General features: G+C 38.9%; 2 protein-coding genes across 5 annotated transcripts in view; one reads left to right on the top strand and one right to left on the bottom strand.

Moving 5' to 3' along the window:
- The window catches only part of cilp (cartilage intermediate layer protein, nucleotide pyrophosphohydrolase), a 25,185-nt gene extending 10,233 nt beyond the window's left edge, over window positions 1–14,952 (top strand). For 3 of the 4 annotated variants that reach the window (XM_077586410.1, XM_077586418.1, XM_077586407.1), the window contains 8 exons: window positions 257–425; window positions 1,175–1,225; window positions 1,313–1,582; window positions 1,677–1,856; window positions 2,730–3,035; window positions 3,109–3,217; window positions 4,316–4,464; window positions 11,761–14,952. In XM_077586410.1, the coding sequence (XP_077442536.1) occupies window positions 353–425; window positions 1,175–1,225; window positions 1,313–1,582; window positions 1,677–1,856; window positions 2,730–3,035; window positions 3,109–3,217; window positions 4,316–4,464; window positions 11,761–14,120 (3,498 nt within the window). In that variant the 5' untranslated portion in view covers window positions 257–352 and the 3' untranslated portion in view covers window positions 14,121–14,952. The remainder of the gene's footprint in view (window positions 1–256; window positions 426–1,174; window positions 1,226–1,312; window positions 1,583–1,676; window positions 1,857–2,729; window positions 3,036–3,108; window positions 3,218–4,315; window positions 4,465–11,760) is intronic. The other variant, XM_077586426.1, reaches the window with a different exon arrangement.
- Window positions 14,377–19,801, bottom strand: eif3jb (eukaryotic translation initiation factor 3, subunit Jb). Its single transcript, XM_077586439.1, has 8 exons — window positions 19,641–19,801; window positions 19,408–19,493; window positions 17,653–17,704; window positions 17,477–17,580; window positions 17,293–17,386; window positions 16,249–16,413; window positions 16,099–16,172; window positions 14,377–15,571 (listed from the first exon to the last, which is right to left on the bottom strand). The coding sequence occupies exons 1-8, from the start codon at window positions 19,651–19,653 to the stop codon at window positions 15,443–15,445; spliced, it is 717 nt and encodes a 238-aa protein (XP_077442565.1). The 5' UTR covers window positions 19,654–19,801; the 3' UTR covers window positions 14,377–15,442.

Raw genomic sequence — 19,801 nt, 5'->3', positions numbered from 1 at the left:
TTCAAAAATGTCTTTGTGTTGTGTTTTTTCATTTCTTTTTTCCACTCCTCCCCTTACAAATAAGTCTGAGTCCATGTTCTTGTTCTAAAGTTCAGCATGTATTCCTGAATCTTAACAAACAACGATGTGATCATCTCTGTCAAACATCATAGCACTTCAGTTTAAAATGTATCTTTTTGTGTAGTCGTTCACAAAAATTGACATTATACATTTAAGAACCCTTTCTCAATTATTTATTTTTTGACTCCCACCACAGGTGAAATTGTGCTGCAGGTTTCTAACCTCTTCTTAGTTACTGGTGTCAAACATACACTACAAGACTTAAAAATTCGAAGATCACATACAAAAGCAGATGGTCGAAATGCCACTGAAGCTACTCCTTTTCTTCGTTGGACTCAGCCAAGCAACAGTTGTTTCAAGTCAAGGTGAATCTCTCACAAAGCTCAAAACTGTGTGTACTGTGTACATTTAAAGCCTTTTTGTAGTAATTACTGATAAATTACAATTCAATGGAATTTCAACCTTAAAGTTAGCATATTGAGCATTATCACAATTTAAAACTGTTGCCATGTTAATACGTTTTTTATAGATTTTTAGTCAAAACAAACATACTTTTAAGTGTGGAGAGGGGCAGAATAGCAGGCGTGAAAATGGGGATGGACCCAAGTGTAGAGAAACACAACAGGGCAACTAGTGCAAATTTGAAAAACATTTAATATTACCATGTTCGCATTCACAAAGTACAAGCAACACAAGAGACAACATAACACATCAAAACTCCGGTCAAAAGAAACTTACATAAAGACAGCCGATTGGTTGACACACAAGGCAACAACAGGTGAAATCAACGGGCGATCACAAAAACTAAACACTAAGGCAAAAACCAAATGAAACAAACCTTAAACAAAAAATCATAACCATAGGCGTAACTTACAGAGAGAAGAGCGAGCATGTCTCGCACACTTTCATTGAGCAGTTTTTGTCCAATACAATTTTATCATCTATTAAAGGTAGAGTAACATGCTTGGAACAAATACAGAGGTTATAGAAGCTTAGCAAAATTTGGACTTTATTTTAAAAGGTTCCACATCTGACATCAGATTTTCCCAAACTGAATTGTTGATAGTTTCATAATAAATTGAATTAAATTGAATCAAATCAATGGTTTTTGCAGGTCTATGGAAAAGCAAAGATTCTAATGCAAAGACTTTAACCCGCTCTCATGGTGAGTTTTGTTCTCAAATTTTCCATCCTAGAATTTAAACTCTGTTTTGTCAATGGGAATTTTCACCTTTGTGTTTGAACTACCTAGACAACTACGAATGGACCACATGGTTCAATGTGGACCACCCAGGGGGCCGTGGAGACTACGAGCAACTGGACGCCATTCGCTATTACTATCGGGCTCGAGTGTGTGAGACTCCTCGGGCGATAGAAGCCAGAACTGCGGATTGGGTCCCAGCCCGAGAAACTGGAGAGAAGGTCCATGCAGACCCAACTGTTGGGTTCTGGTGCCTCAATGAGGAGCAAGGTTCAGAACGAAACTGCTCCAACTATGCGGTCCGATTTCTATGTCCAAAAGGTATGTTTCTAGATTTCCATATGTATTCAAGATCTATTCAAAATGCTGCGATCGGTACATTATTGTGTAATATAACCAAAGCTCCATTTCTTAGCAGGTAACAGCCTAGAATTTCAGAATGTCTGGAGTCAGTGGTCAGACTGGGGCCCGTGTTCTGCTCTCTGTGGTCAAGTTGGAATTCAAATTCGTTCCAGAAGCTGCAGTTCTCACTCAATGCTTTGCAATGGATCAAGGGAAGAAAAGAAAACATGTCATGGGCCAGAGTGTGATGCAGGTAAGATAACATTGTTTTTTTTTCCCCAAACACTATCAAATAGTTGTTGGTTTTTCAGATTGATAACCAGTCTTTTAATGGTACTCGGCCGTTTGGTCGCCGGACTTTTGGTCGCCGGACGTTTGGTCGGAGGACGTTTGGTCGCCGGACGTTTGGTCGGAGGACGTTTGGTCGCCGGAAGGTTATTGATAATTACCATTTAAAATTGTTGCTGAAATTCGCTAAATACAAACCGCGAATTATTATTTAGTCATACTTAATGCCCTATTAATTATTAGGCTAAAGAAAAGCTCCAAATTTCCCATACTTTTATTGTGTTTTGTTGGAGAACTTGTTAAGACCCTGACTGACGTCCCTTTCTAAGGGGGACAACTCATGTACATACAAACTCTTATACACTCACACGTCCGCTCAGTGAAACTGCTCAGGGCCATTGTTGGCTTTTATTGATGCGTACACCGTGTTGTTTTACCTTGTTTGGTCGCCGGTCTTTTGGTCGCCGGACGTTTGGTCCCTTGTTGTTTTTGTTTGAGTCCGGGCGACCAAACGTTCGGCGACCAAAAGTCCGGCGACCAAACGTCCGGTCACGCTTTTAATTGGTCTGGGGAGTATTTAACTACTTATGATGTAAATATTCGGTACCCTGGATGTTATTGGTGAATCACTTCGGATATACTGTGACATGTTGACCACAAACACCTTCATATAGACTTTAAATCAATTAATCCCAATGACTGTTGGGTTTAAATGAATGAAAACGTCCATCATTTATATTTTTCCGATTCCACCTGTTTGTGCAAAATGTGATTATCATGGCTTGTGAAAATTGTATCAACATTGCCTACCGTGATTTTTTTTCCACCCATCTTTTAGAGTGCTCCTTACATTGCACGACGGGAAAGGTAAATGCTGAGTGTGATACATGCATGTGTGAAGACCATATCCTGCTGGGCTCTGTCCGAGGTTCTGGTGGCCTCATTGGCGAAGGGGCTGCAATCCTCGTCTCCCAAAAACTCCTTACCCTCACAGACCAAAATGGACATTTCCGTATCCCCGGGCTGTGTCCTGATGGCAACACCACAGTGACGATCAAACTGCATGGCCACGCAACTCTTAGGGTTATTATACCCAAGAGCTCTGAACATACCACAGTACTCAGTATACACCTTAAAAGAGCTGGTACAGTAAAAATGATTTTCATTAAAGAGCAAGGTAGTTCAAGATTAATATGGTTGTGGTTTTCCCATTTCAGAGAAGCTTCATGTGTTGAACAGTCCTGAGAGCAAGGCAAGAAGGGAGGGACAAACTGTTGCATTCTGCTGCAATGTGGATGGAACACCCAAGCCAGAGAACTATCGATGGTAGGACTTTATATCTCAAAATACTGACCATGTCATCAATGTTGTACAAATGAGATAAATTTTGTTTTCGGTAACAGAAATCTCTCTACTATTGTTTGGCCCCTACAAGTGTCTTTTATTTTAACATATGATTGATCATTGTAAAATAATTGAAGTGATTTGTTCTTTCTGACAATGCAATGCCCAAAAAAGACATGTTTGTCAAAAGAATAAAAAAGTATTTGTGTGTATATATTTGTGTGTGTGTATATGTATGTGTATATATATGTGTATATGTATGTGTATATATATACATATATACATATATATATATATATATATATATATATATATATGTATATATGTGTACATGTGTACATGTGTACATGTGTGCGCGTGTGCGCGTGTGCGCGTGTGCGCGTGTGCGCGTGTGCGCGTGCATGTATATATGTACAGTTGTGGTCAAAAGTTTACATACACTTGTGAAGAACATAATGTCATGGCTCTCTTGAGTTTCCAGTTATTTGTACAACTCAGATTTTTCTGATAGAGTGATTGGAACAGATACTTCTTTGTCACAAAAAAAGTTCATGAAGTTTGGTTCTTTTATGACTTTATTATGGGTGAACAGAAAAAAGTAATCAAATCTACTGGGTCAAAAATATACATACATACATATTTGGTAACATGTCCCTTGGCCATTTTCACTTCAATTAGGCACTTTTGGTAGCCATCCACAAGCTTCTGGCAAGCTTCTGGTTGAATCTTGGACCACTCCTCTTGACAGAATTGGTGCAGTTCAGTTAAATTTGATGGCTTTCTGACATGAATGTTTTTGTGACAAAGAAGTATCTGTTCCAATCACTCTATCAGTGAAAAATCAGAGTTGTAGAAATAACTGGAAACTCAAGCCATGACATTATGTTCTTCACAAGTGTATGTAAACTTTTGACCACAACTGTGTATATGTGTGTGTATATGTATATGGATGTGGATGTGTATGGCTATGTATGTGTATTTATTTACATAAATATATATTTTAATACATTTATTTGTTTCCCAAAAATCTATTTGGGAGCTTCTGCTTGTTCTGATCTGTATGTGTTTTGTTCAACATAGGTTCCATAACAATAGCCTTATTGAGAAGAAATTTGACAGCATCTTGGTTCTTAAAGATCTGCAACCTGAACAAGCTGGAGAGTACTATTGCAGGGCAAGTGGCCAATCTGGGGCCATTAAGACCAAATCAGCCACACTCAAAATCATTGGTATGTATTAGTTAAAACAACAACAATAAACGTACAGGGGAAGTATATATATCAAGTCGTAATTTACGGAGCGACTGTGGGGACTTGCACTTTTTCACGGTATAGTGATTCATGACACTGAAATACGGAGTCTAAAAAAATGAATTGTGAGAAATTCGAGATCGTGATTATACGGTCCAAAAATCATGATCTGATCTTTATGCCATATCACCCACCCCTAGCTAATAGATATAAATTTGTTCATGTTTACCTCAGCTATATTAGCTTCTCAAGCTTTTTAGCTCAATACCACCATAATAATTGACCTATAACCACAACTAAAATGACCATATTTAAACAATATGTATATGATTTTTAATGTTTTCCTTTTGATCATGTGTTGCACAATGTGTATGGAAGACAGTAGATAGGGCTGCTAATATATAATAGTAATATATAATTGTAGTTAAAAATACGGTAAAGAAAAATAACTTGTCTGCAACCACAGGCTGACTGTTGTGGTGATGAGCGTATATCCCGTCTACTGGCTAATTATGATCCTACAGGCAATACTATAAGTCCGCTATTGATGAGTCAGCCCTAATTCGAAAAGAAATCCAAATTCAGGCTTGATAAAATCCTTAGCTCCCAAACAAATTTCATTATGATCTGTCAATGAATAACAATGGAATAGATTTTTAAAAATGATAGTGTTCACATCCCCAACAACAAAAACATGAGCAACAATTTAACATGCCTTCAGCCGGTAAAAATGAGTAAATAAAATCCAGTCAAGCTATGTCATCAACCTTTATGCTCTGAAGCGGGACATTACCGGCTGCATTCATATATACAGACGCTCCCCTACTTACGAACATTCAACTTACGAACAACGGTACATACGAACATGTCTGCAAATTGCGTTTAAGTCCAAAAATGTTCGCAATTCCAATTTTGTATTTCACACCTTTTTCGGAGTAGTACTTCTTTCCGCCGCTAATACCGACGCCTGGCGCTGTGAGAGCTCAGCTCACCCAGCATCTACCTTCTTCTTCGTTGCAATGCGGAAGTGCGTGAATGTATCTCCAGTGTGCAAAGAACCTTATTCATTTGTATCATTAAATATCTCATGCATCCAATATTGAATATGGTTGGTAAAAAGCTAAAGGCTTCTATTGAGGGAGTTGCAAGGAAGAGGCAAGCCATTTCTTCTGAAACGAGTGGCAATAATAACGAAGCTTGATGCGCGTGAGAGTGGTAAGCGTTTCACGGGCATTGAATCATTCGACCGTCAGTACCATTTATAAACAGAAAGATCGAGCAGCAGGACCCAAATATTGAACGTTGCACAAAGTTTGCAAATCAATTGAATGATGCCATACAGTGCTACCGCATCATTTATGATGAAAAAAAGAAGAAAACTGTGCAATCGTCATTAGGTCGCTTCTTTTGGCCAGTTTCTAATACATAAATCTCTCTCTCTCTCTCTCTCTCTCTCTCTCTCGCTCTCTCGCTCTCGCGCTCGCTCTCGCGCTCTCTCGCTCTGTACATATTCTCTCCATTTTATTAAATGTTTTTTTTTTTCAGTACAAATCAATGCGTGTCACTTATACAAGCCTTAAACATACAAATGCACTTATATAAACCTTCAATATACTTATATCGGCCTTAAACATAAATTATAATACAAAATATAGCACTGAATCAACTTACAAACAAATTCAACTTATGAACCAGCTCGGAACCAATTGCGTTCGTAAGTAGGGGAGCGTCTGTATATGTTTTGACGAAAGTTTGGCGACACTCTTTTTCCTTGTCGACGATAATGTCAAATATTTATTCATCTTATTAGATGTGCTTCATAACTGAGCAAAGAATACCCCGAGATTTGGTACAAACGTAAAGCTGGCATGCAAAATGACTTGAATGGCTGGACATCGTAAGGCTTTTTCTTTAAAAAAAAGTGGTCTATGTAAAGTAAAGCTTTTATTTGTTTAAAAATTAAATACTATGTATATATAGTCAGGCTTTTTTCTTTTAAAATGACCATGTATATTAAGGGTTTTTATTAAAAAATGACCAGGTATAGTAAGGCTTTTTTATTTTTAAAAAAACGACCATGTACAGTAAAGCGTTTTTCTTAAAAGACGACATAGTATAGTAAGGCTTTTTTTTCTTAAAAAATGACATAGTATTGTAAGGCTTTTTTCTTTAAAAAAACGACATAGTATTGTAAGGCTTTTTTTCGTAAAAAACGACATAGTATAGTAAGGCTTTTTTCTTAAAAAACAACATAGTATAGGCTTTTTTCTTTAAAGACGACATAGTATAGTAAGGCTTATTTTCTTTAAAAACAACACAGTATAGTAAGGCTTTTTTGTCTTTAAAAACGACATAGTATAGTAAGGCTTTTTATTTACAAAAAAGACCATGTATAGTAAGGCTTTTTTCTTAAAAAATGACCATGTATAGTAAGGCTTTTTTGTTTAAAAAAGACCATGTATAGTAAGGCTTTTTTTCTTAAAAAACGACATAGTATAGTAAGGCTTTTTTTCCTAAAAAAACGACATAGTATAGTATGGCTTGTTCCCCCTAAAAAAACGACATAGTATAGCATGGCTTTTTTACTTGAAAAACGACATAGTAGAGGAAGGCTTTTTCCCTGAAAACCGACATAGTATAGTATGGCTTTTCCCCCTAAAAAACGACATAGTATAGTATGGCTTTTTTCCTTTAAAAAACGACATAGTAGAGGAAGGCTTTTTTTCTTAAAAAACGATATTGTATAGTAAGGCTTCTTTTCTTAAAAAAAAAACGACATAGTATTGTAAGGCTTTTTTTCGTAAAAAACGACATAGTATAGTAAGGCTTTTTTCTTAAAAAACAACATAGTATAGGCTTTTTTCTTTAAAGACGACATAGTATAGTAAGGCTTATTTTCTTTAAAAACGACACATTATAGTAAGGCTTTTTTGTCTTTAAAAACGACATAAAGGCTTTTTTGTCTTTAAAAACGACTTAAAGTGGTCTATGTAAAGTAAAGCTTTTATTTGTTTAAAAAATAAATACTATGTATATATAGTCAGGCTTTTTTCTTTAAAAATGACCATGTATATTAAGGGTTTTTATTAAAAAATGACCATGTATAGTAAGGCTTTTTTATTTAAAAAAAAACGACCATGTACAGTAAAACGTTTTTCTTAAAAGACGACATAGTATAGTAAGGCTTTTTTTCTTAAAAAATGACATAGTATTGTAAGGCTTTTTTCTTAAAAAAAACGACATAGTATTGTAAGGCTTTTTTTCGTAAAAAACGACATAGTATAGTAAGGCTTTTTTCTTAAAAAACAACATAGTATAGGCTTTTTTCTTTAAAGACGACACAGTATAGTAAGGCTTTTTTGTCTTTAAAAACGACATAGTATAGTAAGGCTTTTTATTTACAAAAAAGACCATGTATAGTAAGGCTTTTTTCTTAAAAAATGACCATGTATAGTAAGGCTTTTTTGTTTTAAAAAGACCATGTATAGTAAGGCTTTTTTTCTTAAAAAACGAGATAGTATAGTAAGGCTTTTTTTCCTAAAAAAACGACATAGTATAGTATGGCTTTTTTCCCCTAAAAAAACGACATAGTATAGCATGGCTTTTTTTCTTGAAAAACGACATAGTAGAGGAAGGCTTTTTCCCTAAAAAACGACATAGTATAGTATGGCTTTTCCCCCTAAAAAACGACATAGTATAGTATGGCTTTTTTCCTTTAAAAAACGACATAGTATAGTATGGCTTTTTTCCTTTAAAAAACGACATAGTATAGTATGGCTTTTTTTCTTAAAAAACGACATAGTATAGTAAGGCTTTTTTTCTTAAAAAACGACATAGTATAGTATGGCTTTTCCCCCCTAAAAAACGACATAGTATAGCATGGCTTTTTTTTTCTTGAAAAACGACATAGTCGAGGAAGGCTTTTTCCCTAAAAAACGACATAGTATAGTATGGCTTTCCCCCCTAAAAAACGACATAGTATAGTATGGCTTTTTTCCTTTAAAAAACGACATAGTATAGTAAGGCTTTTTTTCCTAAACAACGACATAGTATAGCATGGCTTTTTTTCTTGAAAAACGACATAGTAGAGGAAGCCTTTTTTTCTTAAAAAACGATATTGTATAGTAAGGCTTCTTTTCTTAAAAAATGACATAGTATAGTAAGGCTTTTTTTCTTTAAAAAATGACAGCAAGTAAGGCTAAGAGAGTCGGAGAATAAATCTGACTTCTGATTCTTCACCTTCTAGTTGTTGCTGTGGTCCACTGGCAAAATCATTGGGTCAGAACATGAGGTGGGAATCAGGAGTGAGTTCAATTCCACTTGTTGCAATTCTCAAATTGTTTATTGAGGTAATGAAAAGGATAAATACAACTTCCAACTTTACAATGGTGCAGTGGCAAAGACAATGGGTCAGAACTTCAGGTGGACTCAAGTTCAAATCAGAAGTGAGTTTGATTCCACTCTTTGCAATTCTCAAATTGTTTATTGAGGTAATTAAAAGGATAAATATAACTTCCAATCACAACATTTCAGAAGACACTGTGGTCCAGTGGCAAGAACAATGGGTTGAAATTGAAGTTGGACACAAGTTCAAATCTGGAGTGAGTTCAAGTCCACTCTTTGCAAATCTCAAATTGTTTATTGAGGTGATGAAAATGATAAATATAACTTCCAATCATCTCATTTCAGAAGTCACTGTGGTCCAGTGGCAAAGACAATGGGTCAGACAGACCTCAAGTTAGTGGATTTGACTGCCATGTGGGAGATGGGGTTCGAATCCCGCTCTCGTTTGACTAATCACTACACTAGTAGTTCAGTAAATGGGTAATCCTTTTTTCATTCAAATAAAGACTTAGTCATTTTTTTCAGCAAAACAATATTTCGGGTCAGCCTTCGGCTGGGGGGGGGTTCCTGGTGGTGTTCGACAGTCGGCCTTCGGCCGACTGCCGACACCATACAGTCGTTGACTGGCGACACCGGGACGTGAACCCTCGACACCCACGTCGCAGGCAGGTGACTTACCCACTACACCACGAGGCGGCCCGCCTATACATGATTGGAAGTTATATTTATCCTTTTCATTACCTAAATAAACAATTTGAGAATTGCAAAGAGTGGAATTGAACTCATTCCTGATTTGAACTTGAGTCCACCTGAAGTTCTGACCCATTGTCTTTGCCAGTGGACCACAGTGACTTCTGAAATGATGTGATTGGAAGTTATATCTATCCTTTTCATTACCTCAATAAACAATTTGAGAATTGCAAAGAGTGGAATTGAACTCATTCCTGATTTGAACTTGAGTCCACCTGAAGTTCTGACCCATTGTCTTTGCCACTGGACCACAGTGACTTCTGAAATGATGTGAATGGAAGTTATATCTATCCTTTTCATTACCTCAATAAACAATTTGAGAATTGCAAAGAGTGGAATTGAACTCATTCCTGATTTGAACTTGAGTCCACCTGAAGTTCTGACCCATTGTCTTTGCCACTGGACCACAGTGACTTCTGAAATGATGTGATTGGAAGTTATATCTATCCTTTTCATTACCTCAATAAACAATTTGAGAATTGCAAAGAGTGGAATTGAACTCATTCCTGATTTGAACTTGAGTCCACCTGAAGTTCTGACCCATTGTCTTTGCCACTGGACCACAGTGACTTCTGAAATGATGTGATTGGAAGTTATATCTATCCTTTTCATTACCTCAATGAACAATTTGAGAATTGCAAAGAGTGGAATTGAACTCATTCCTGATTTGAACTTGAGTCCACCTGAAGTTCTGACCCATTGTCTTTGCCACTGGACCACAGTGACTCCTGAAATGATGTGATTGGAAGTTATATCTATCCTTTTCATTACCTCAATAAACAATTTGAGAATTGCAAAGAGTGGAATTGAACTCACTCCTGATTTGAACTTGAGTCCACCAGAAGTTCTGACCGTTTGTCTTTGCAACTGGACCACAGTGACTTCTGAAATGAAGTGATTGGAAGTTATATTTATCCTTTTCATTACCTCAATAAACAATTTGTGAATTGCAAAGAGTGGAATTGAACTCACTCCTGATTCCCACCTCAAGTTTTGAACCAATATTTTTGCCACTGGACCACAGCAATAACTAGGAGAACAATCAGAAGTCAGATTTATTCTCCGACTTTCTTAGCCTTACTATACTATGTCGATTTTTTAAAGAAAAAAGCCTTACTATATACAGACGCTCCACTACTTACGAACATTCAACTTACGAACAACGGTACATACGAACATGTCTGCAAATTGCGTTTAAGTCCAAAAATGTTCGCAAGTCCAATTTTGTATTTCGCGCCTTTTTCGGAGTAGTACTTCTTTCCGCCGCTAATACCGACGCCTGGCGCTGTGAGAGCTTAGCTCACCCAGCATCTACCTTCTTCTTCGTTGCAGTGCGGAAGTGCGTGAATGTATCTCCAGTGTGCAAAGAACCTTTTTCATTTGTATCATTAAATATCTCATGCATCCAATATTGAATATGCTTGGTAAAAAGCTAAAGGCTTCTATTGAGGGAGTTGCAAGGAAGAGGCAAGCCATTTCATTTGAAACGAGTGGCAATAATAACGAAGCTTGATGCGCGTGAGAGTGGTGAGCGTTTCACGGGCATTGAATCGTTCGACCGTCAGTACCATTTATAAACAGAAAGATCGAGCAGCAGGACCCAAATATTGAACGTTGCACAAAGTTTGCAAATCAATTGAATGATGCCATACAGTGCTACCGCATCATTTATGATGAAAAAAAGAAGAAAACTGTGCAATCGTCATTAGGTCGCTTCTTTTGGCCAGTTTCTAATACATAAATCTCTCTCTCTCTCTACAGTACTGTACATATTCTCTCCATTTTATTAATTTTTTTTTTTTTCAGTACAAACCAATGCGTGTTACTTATACAAGCCTTAAACATACAAATGCACTTATATAAACCTTCAATATACTTATATCGGCCTTAAACATAAATTATAATACAAAATATAGCACTGAATCAACTTACAAACAAATTCAACTTATGAACAATCGCTCGGAACCAATTGCGTTCGTAAGTAGGGGAGCGTCTGTATAGAACGACCTAGAAATGTTCCAATTGTATTTTCGTATAGGCAAAATTGCACAACACGCACAGAATTATATATCCCCTCTGACCTCTAACACTAAAAAGGAACAAAATAAAAACTGTATATTCGAGAATGTGAACAAAACCAAGCTTTTTTAATTTAAAATTGATATTTTATTTCCCCCCTAGGCAAAAAAAGCCCCTCATGCAATCATAGGCCTGAATCTCATCTCATACGTCTTCCACATGACTGCCACCAAAACAGCACAGACTCTTTTTACTATGATGTTGGCAAATGCCCCTCCAGCACATGTGTTGGACAATTGGACAATGGTATTAGATGCAAAGACAAGGTGTCTTACTGCTGCGGTGTGGCGAAAATGGAGGAAAGGCACTTGACATGCAAAGGCTACCAATTACCCGTAATGGTAGTCAGTGAATGCGGCTGTCAGAAATGTGTCAACACCAAGTCAATTGTTCATGGAAGAGCCGTGGCCAAGGACAATGGGGAACCAATGAGGTTTGGCCACATCTTTATGAATGGTGTGAGGGTTGGTCGTACAGGCTACAAAGGTACCTTCACCATCCATGTTCCTCCTGAAACAGAGAGGCTAGTGCTGACTTTAGTGGACAACATGGATAAATTCATTAACACAACAAAAGTGCTTCCATTCAATACCAAAGGAGGTGCCGTTTATCATGAAATTAAACTTCTAAGAAAGAAGGAACCTGTCACGATTAGTTCTTTACAAAGAAACATTCTTGACCTGGGAGAAGTTGACGGCCAGGAGCCAATGGCTCACATTCAGATTCCCCCCAATTCCTTCTATAAGGAGAATGGAGAAGTTTTTGTGGGTGATGTCAATGCTAGTATAACATTTCTGGATCCTCGAGACATTTCCACAGCAGCTGCAGCCCAGAGCGATCTCAACTTTGTCGGGAATGAAGGCGATACCCTGCCACTAAGAACTTATGGGATGTTTTCAGTTGACTTCAGAGGTGGAGAGACCAACGAACCCTTGAATGCAGGAGAAGTGAAGGTCTTCCTGGATACTGCTCAGGTGACGATGCCTGAACACCTGGGAACGATGAAACTGTGGTCGCTCAACCCCGATACAGGCCTGTGGGAGGAAGAGGGAAGTCTGAAGGTAGAAAAGAAAACAAGAAGGAAAAGGGAAGAAAGAACATTCCTCATTGGTAACATGGAGATCAGAGAACGGCGACTCTTCAACCTGGACGTCCCAGAGAACCGCAGATGTTACGTGAAAGTGAGGGCCTTCCGAAGTGAACGTTTCATGCCAAGTGAACAGGTCGAGGGGGTTGTAGTGAGTCTCATAAACATGGAGCCCACAGCTGGCTACTCCACCAACCCCCGGGCTTGGGGACGTTTCGATAGTGTCATCACAGGCACTAATGGCGCTTGTCTTCCTGCCTTCTGCGATGAGCAAAAGGCAGACGCTTACTCAGCCTATGTCATGGCCAACCTTGGAGGTGAGGAACTAGAGGCCGTCCCATCTACTCCCAAACTCATCCCGAATGTTATTGGGGTGCCTCAGCCCTATCTGGGCAGGCTAAACTACAGGCGCACTGACCATGAAAACCCCCGACTCAAAAAGACAGCATTCAGCATCAATGTGGCAAAGCCGAATCCTAATACAGCAGAAGAGGCCAATGGACCAGTGTATGCATTTGAAAGTTTAAAAGATTGTGAGGAGGCACCATTCAGTGCTGCACATTTCCGATTCTCACGAGTGGAAGGAGATCGTTACGACTACAACACGGTGCCATTCAATGAAGACGACCCAATGAGCTGGACAGAGGATTATCTCAGTTGGTGGCCTAAACCAATGGAATACCGTGCCTGCTTCATCAAAGTGAAAATCAACAGCCCACACGAGATTAATGTGCGGTCGCATAACATGGGCGGCACTCACCCAAAGACAGTGGGCCAACTGTACGGTCTCCGAGACGTCCGGAGTATCCGGGACATGGACCAGACGGCGGTGTCGGCAGTGTGCCTGGAGTACAAGTGCAGTGGGATGCTATATGACCAGGAGCGCGTCGATCGTACGTTGGTGAAAGTGATCCCACAGGGTAGCTGTAAAAGAGAGCAAGTCAACTCACTGCTACAGGAATACCTCGTTAACCACCTGCCGTTGGCAGTCAACAATGACACAAATGAGTTCAGGATGCTCGCACCACTCGACCCGCTCGGTCATAACTACGGCATCTACACAGTAACTGATCAGGATCCACGCACGGCCAAAGAAATTGCTCTCAGCCGCTGCTTTGATGGCACCTCTGACGGCACTTCTCGTGTCATGAAGAGCAACGACGGCGTCGCACTGACATTCAGTTGTGGCGATCGCGAGGCGAGCCGTCAAAGTGTCTTCCAGGCACTGCAAAATGCACAAAGTCAGACAGTCACGAGCGTTGGAAGAAGTGAAGGCAGACAGAACCGGCGTCGGCAAAGGGCCAACACTTCCCGCAACAGTCAAAGACGCAGCACCAGAGATCCCAAAGGAAGAGGCGTGAGGGCCAGAAGCTAAGCATAATCACTGATGGTCAATACCAGACGAGAATCACCATCGGGAGTCTCAATTAACCTTGATTTGGGGCAAATATTTTATAGTAAAGTTCAAAACTATTACATGACTAAAACCTTAATGACAAATACATATATATTTTCAGTGTATTTCTTGTATATTCGTACTGTATTTACTTGAAAGTGTAAATAGTATATTTATTACTATTAAAATTTATGGCAAGTTTTGTTGGACCAACTTCTATTGATTCAAACAAGACTTTATTTTGACCAGCAATTTATTAAATTAGATGTTTATAAAACACTGCAGCGATCTTTGTCAACGCCCAAGCCCATTTCCCATACAAGATTGAAACTGGTCAACTTCTAGAAAAAGGAGAAATTGCTTTCAAATGACTATAGCCCATATGAAGACATGACAGGAAGAAGCCCATAAAGCCCCCATTTCTCTTCACACTTGATACAAGCTTGTAGAAATGACCATTTAACAAGCTACTCCAATCTCTGCCCATTTCCAAGCACTATAATAAATGAACTCAGCAAATTTGATTTGTAATGCATGAATAAGTCCTAATATTCTTGCCTCAAATTTTCCACAATGCCAGCCACACGAACACTCTCCTTGATGTTTTTCCACAATATGTTTTGTCTTAGCCTTCCCTTTATCCTTTCAACTGTGCTTTCTGAAAATATACTACATGCTCCCTCCACTTGTCAGTTTTAGTTCCCTGGAATAAAACCTCTAGTTAAAAATTTTAATGAGTTGAATAATTTGTATTTGGCAACCAGTTATAGATACTATATACTCATCTGTATGAGAACCATCCTCAAGTGAGACCTAAAATATATACATGACATTCTGGTTTAAGAATTTGCATAGAACCTTCATTTGTTTCTATGTCACAACATGTATAATTGCAATACTGGGTCTACTGTTTGGCCAGTAGCAACATTTCATTGAAGATGAGCTCTGAAAACAAACAGCCATTGAAGTAAACTCTGGTGGAGTGAGGTTACCCAACAGAAGAACAGCCAGTACAAAGTATATATTCTTTTGAAGTGGGGTTGCCCAACAGATAAAAGTTGATCATTTTCCAAATGTGTGAGTCCAGGCTGTGTGAAGAGAGAGAGAAAAGGCAATTCCATATGTATGAACATAAAAGAAGGTGAGACTGGATGCTTCCAGTTTAGTCCCTGAAGTCACTGAAGCAAGATGAAGGGGGCAACACATAGTTCTGATCTTCCAGTATGGCACTGGACCAAATAAGGTAGAGCTGCAAAACTCAGATTTGGAAAGGGAACCGGACCATTGCCATGGGGCCTGGGTCACATGAAGTCCTCGTAGTCTTGGGCGTAGCCCCCGTCAAAGCCGCCATAGTCCAGGTCGTCTCGCATCTGTGCTTTCAAACCACCACCAGGTACGACACCTTTCTTCTTTTTCTTCCCTTTGTTTTGCTGAAAGGTTGAGATCAGATTACACCCATATACGATAGCATTATTAATACATTTCCTGTTAGAAACTGTTTCCAAATTTCAAATGGCATAACAGACTAGTTCACTCCTACCAAAAGATACAAGACGGGGATGGCTCCCCCTCATAAGCGTGCACAAGTTATTATAATGTTTTTAGACGAAAAAATACATCCTAAAAAAAATCCCTATATTAGCCGCAAATTAAGATTTTTGATTTTGGCAGGCGATTTTATCAAGTCATTTATTGGGTGAAGTACAATTAAATTTTGAATTGTTTCATCTTCATGAATGAACCACAATCCCATCGAAGCTGAACAATATTCTACGTAGCTTTTAGCATGGTATACTTAAAGATGGTGCCACAAAAAGTTATCCAACATCAGTTGTGATATTAAATGTAATGACTACTCAAATTCCTAAAAAAAAAAAAAAAACAAGTTACTGGGTAAATAGTGCCCCCTAGCATCCACAATTAATCTGGAAATGAATCAAGCAGTTAAGTTTCTTACCTTTTCCTGTTTCTGTTTTTCACTAAGTAGAACTGAAAGCGAATTGCTGACTTTTTTCAAATCTTCAACTTCCACTGAAAGAGAGATCAGAGTTACCTGAAGAGGAAATTAAACAACGATGACTTCCACCTGAGACAAGCAAGCACTTACATGAAATAGAGAGTTCCCGAAACAATGAATCCAAGAAATTTGAATAATGCACCGATTTCTCAAACTGGGATATTTTTTCTTTCAGCAATTTTTCAAACTCTGTGAATTCTTCTTTAGAAGACGGACACATGGCATCAATTCCAACTAGTGAAGTACTGCCAACTCCTAGAAACAGAATATAACAGGTTACAGTATACTCAGATAGTTAAGGTAAAAATGATTCCTATTCTGGCTAAAAACAGTACATGCTTTAGGGCAGGAGTGTCGAAACAATTGTCTCCTAAGGAGGACTTGGGGGGTTGATCAAAGAATAAATGGGGCCAACTTCCACTATTATTTGTTAAACAGAACAGAAATTGGTAAAAGAAAATAAATGATAGGTATTTCAAAAGTATTTTTACAGGTATATCAGTATTTATTAGTAAATATTAAGTATTAGCTCCTGGGGGGAAGGCAGGATCGAATAGGATGTCTCTTGCCGTCAATGGCAGTAAAAATTCTAGCCGTGTCAGTTGAAATGGATTTGATGTGTATGACTATCAATCAGTCAAGGCAGGGGTGGCGAACATGTGACTCTTGAGCCACATGCAGGCAGCTCTTTGCTTCTTATCACATTTTGTATAATGTTGCTTTTTGCCTCACTTCATGTTTCTTATTTTTATTCTCTCTTAAAACACACAAATGTGCCAGGGCTTATTAAACACAAATAAATTATATTTAAAAAATAATAATTTGGCAGATTGGAATTTTTAATGCTGCTTCTGACATAAGGTGTGGCTCTTTGACTCTTACAGTTTAAAAATTTGGCTCTTTGTGTCTAACTTGTTTGCCACCATGGAGTGAAGGGCTAAACAAAAGAAATATTTTAGAAAATATAATAAATAAAATTGCAAAAGATACACGGATGGAAGATGAATCAATGAATAAATTTGACTTGGTTGGTAGAGTGGACGAGGCCGTAGGAATTGAGTTTTACAATCATTGAAGGATGAGTAGAAAAGCAACGGTGAAGGTACAGCTAAAACATTGTAGCTCACATCTTACCGAAGGCATCCTTTGCCAATTCTAAATCTGCATCTTCTTGAAGCTTCTGCACGTTTAACTTCTGGGCGAGTTGTTCTTCGGGGCTAAGTTCTTCCTAGGAAGACAAATGACAAGGATCCCAGAAGAGTCCTTTACTCATGTGTATTGGAAAGTACAACAAATACAAAACAATGAAAAGGCATACTTGCAATTCTTCTTCTTCAAGCTCCTGTTTTTTCTTTAAACGGTTTTCCCTCTCTTTAATCTTCTCACTCAACTTTTTCTTTTCGGGAACTTTTGTCACTGAAACTGAAAGTAGAGGTTTTTCAATATTTAAGTTCTTCGTGCCAAAAAAAAGCAGTTGTACAATTGCTCAAATACCTGCTGTGTTCACGTCTTTTTTCTCCTCATCTTCCTCATCATCCCAGTTGTCCTGCAAAGAGGATGAAATGGGTAAAAGTTTTCTTGTTGAGGATTCATAGGATATAATTCATGTACAAAGTCTTAAGAATAAGAATGTGACAAGAAGTCGTGACAAAAAGGATGGACCGGAAATATTTCTGGTAATGCCACCGTTTGACCGCGATAATACTGCTCTTGAGTGCTTATTTTGCAAATAAAGCGGCATGATTTTTCTTTTATCACTATAGCTGTGAGGAGTCTAACTGTCAAGAGCTTTGTTCTTCAACATGAACCCAACTGCTGAAACAACTAAATGGGACAGATTTTTTTTTTTACCTTATGTTTCTGTTTATTTGGTGCCAAGAGTAAAAGTATTGTCATTTTGGTGGCAGCAATTGCTTGTCTACTTATGGTTTCTACATGTATCCTGTTTTGTGCCACTTGTGAGGCCATTGCCAAACTGTTAAACAAATTCATTCTCTGAATTCTACGCAAAGACGAAAAACTCGACCGATCGGTTTGTAAGTCAAATTACTCTGACGCCAGTCCCAAAGGATTTAACGATTGTTGACATTGCAAATGAATTAATAAAGATATTTTTAGAGCAGCAGATAAGATCTCCTTTCAGATCAAATTACATGCATTTTTTATGTCTTCATTGTACAATATACCCATAAAACAATATGTAACATTAGTCACAGGTTTAAAAATGTTGGTGTTCATTATTGACAGTGGCAGGCATCCAACGATTTTAACTCATTGGCTGTGCAAGACATTAAATCTGTTAAGACTGGAATAGGCTGGCTAAATGGATTTGACATCTAGCTAGCACCTTCAATTGCACAGAAACATGTCCTCCCAGTTAAAATGAATAGGACATTTATCATTTTCAATGGCACGTCGCGAGTAAATTGGGGGCTTGGCAAGTGAATAGGAGTCTGATGAACATACTACAAAAAGCTTGACATAACCGAGCATCGGCCCCAAAGATTTTCCTCTATATGGGGAACAATTCCAGTGTTTGGACCTTTACGTGAACTCATCAGTTTCTTTCTTCGGGCAAACATATGCTACAGAAGGATGGACAATTCAGGACCCCCACCTGTCAACAAACTAGTAACTTCCCTGCCAACATAACATCATTCAGTTATTCTGGAACTAACATAAGATGTTGGATGAGTCATCAAGCCACATGACTGACGTGGGCAAAATAGCACGGCCTCAAACAGATGGACTCAATCTGGCACTTTTGACCGTCGTGGGTTCATGACAATCCGGTCAAAGAATTTCTACGTTCTCGGCCTCAATGGCGTCGACGTTCCTTGGTATCGTTTCACAGCAAAGTAAAGGGAGGCTAGCCGGTGCGTTAGCACGCCTGATAGCCGACCGGGTGGCCCAAAAGCAGATTAGCCCGAAAATACTAACATTACATAGACGGGAGATGCTCCAAATAGTGAGATAATATAACTCCAAACACTTTGAGAGACTGACATTCTTTACGGCTGAAATTAGGACGGAAAATCGACTAGAAAAGCACGCCGCGAGCCGATGTCGGCGTCCAACACATGAGGTAGCAGGCGGCGGCTAACTTTAGCCCGACTGCGTGGGCTGGTGTGCTGACCCGTCGGCAAAGAGCCCTCGAATTTCAGTCACGTTTAAAAGCACAATCCGTAATTTTGAACGTCAACACGCAAAAAAACACGTCTTCAAAGGCAAACTGTCTCATTCACCCACTTTAACATCGTCGTCTTCGTCTTCGCCTTCCCATTTGTCCTGTGGCGCCTTTTGATTCGGCTCCTCCGGCTCGAAGTTGTCAGCGTCTGTAAAAACGACAGCATAAAATGTGTAAGCGCTAGCCACATACGACTCGTGAGTTCGAAAACAAAGGAGCAATGGACTCGCGTATCAAAGCCGGTGACGAGGGGGAAATGGGGAAGGTTGCGCTTCGCTCCAAGTTAGTTTCTTACCCCAGTCCGCCATGTTGGCTGTGATGCTGAATGTTTGACAGACGGGCTGCTCGTTGCTGCAGCCTGCCTGTGACGTTGGCTCTGGTCCCGCCCACCACACGTCACCGCTCCGGGTTCGCTTATTTATAAGCCCACCTCACAAAATGAGCGTTTTTTTCGTT

Source organism: Stigmatopora argus, chromosome 2 (assembly GCF_051989625.1).
Source record: "Stigmatopora argus isolate UIUO_Sarg chromosome 2, RoL_Sarg_1.0, whole genome shotgun sequence".
NCBI lineage: Eukaryota > Metazoa > Chordata > Actinopteri > Syngnathiformes > Syngnathidae > Stigmatopora > Stigmatopora argus.
This window is presented reverse-complemented; position numbering and strand designations above follow the sequence as displayed.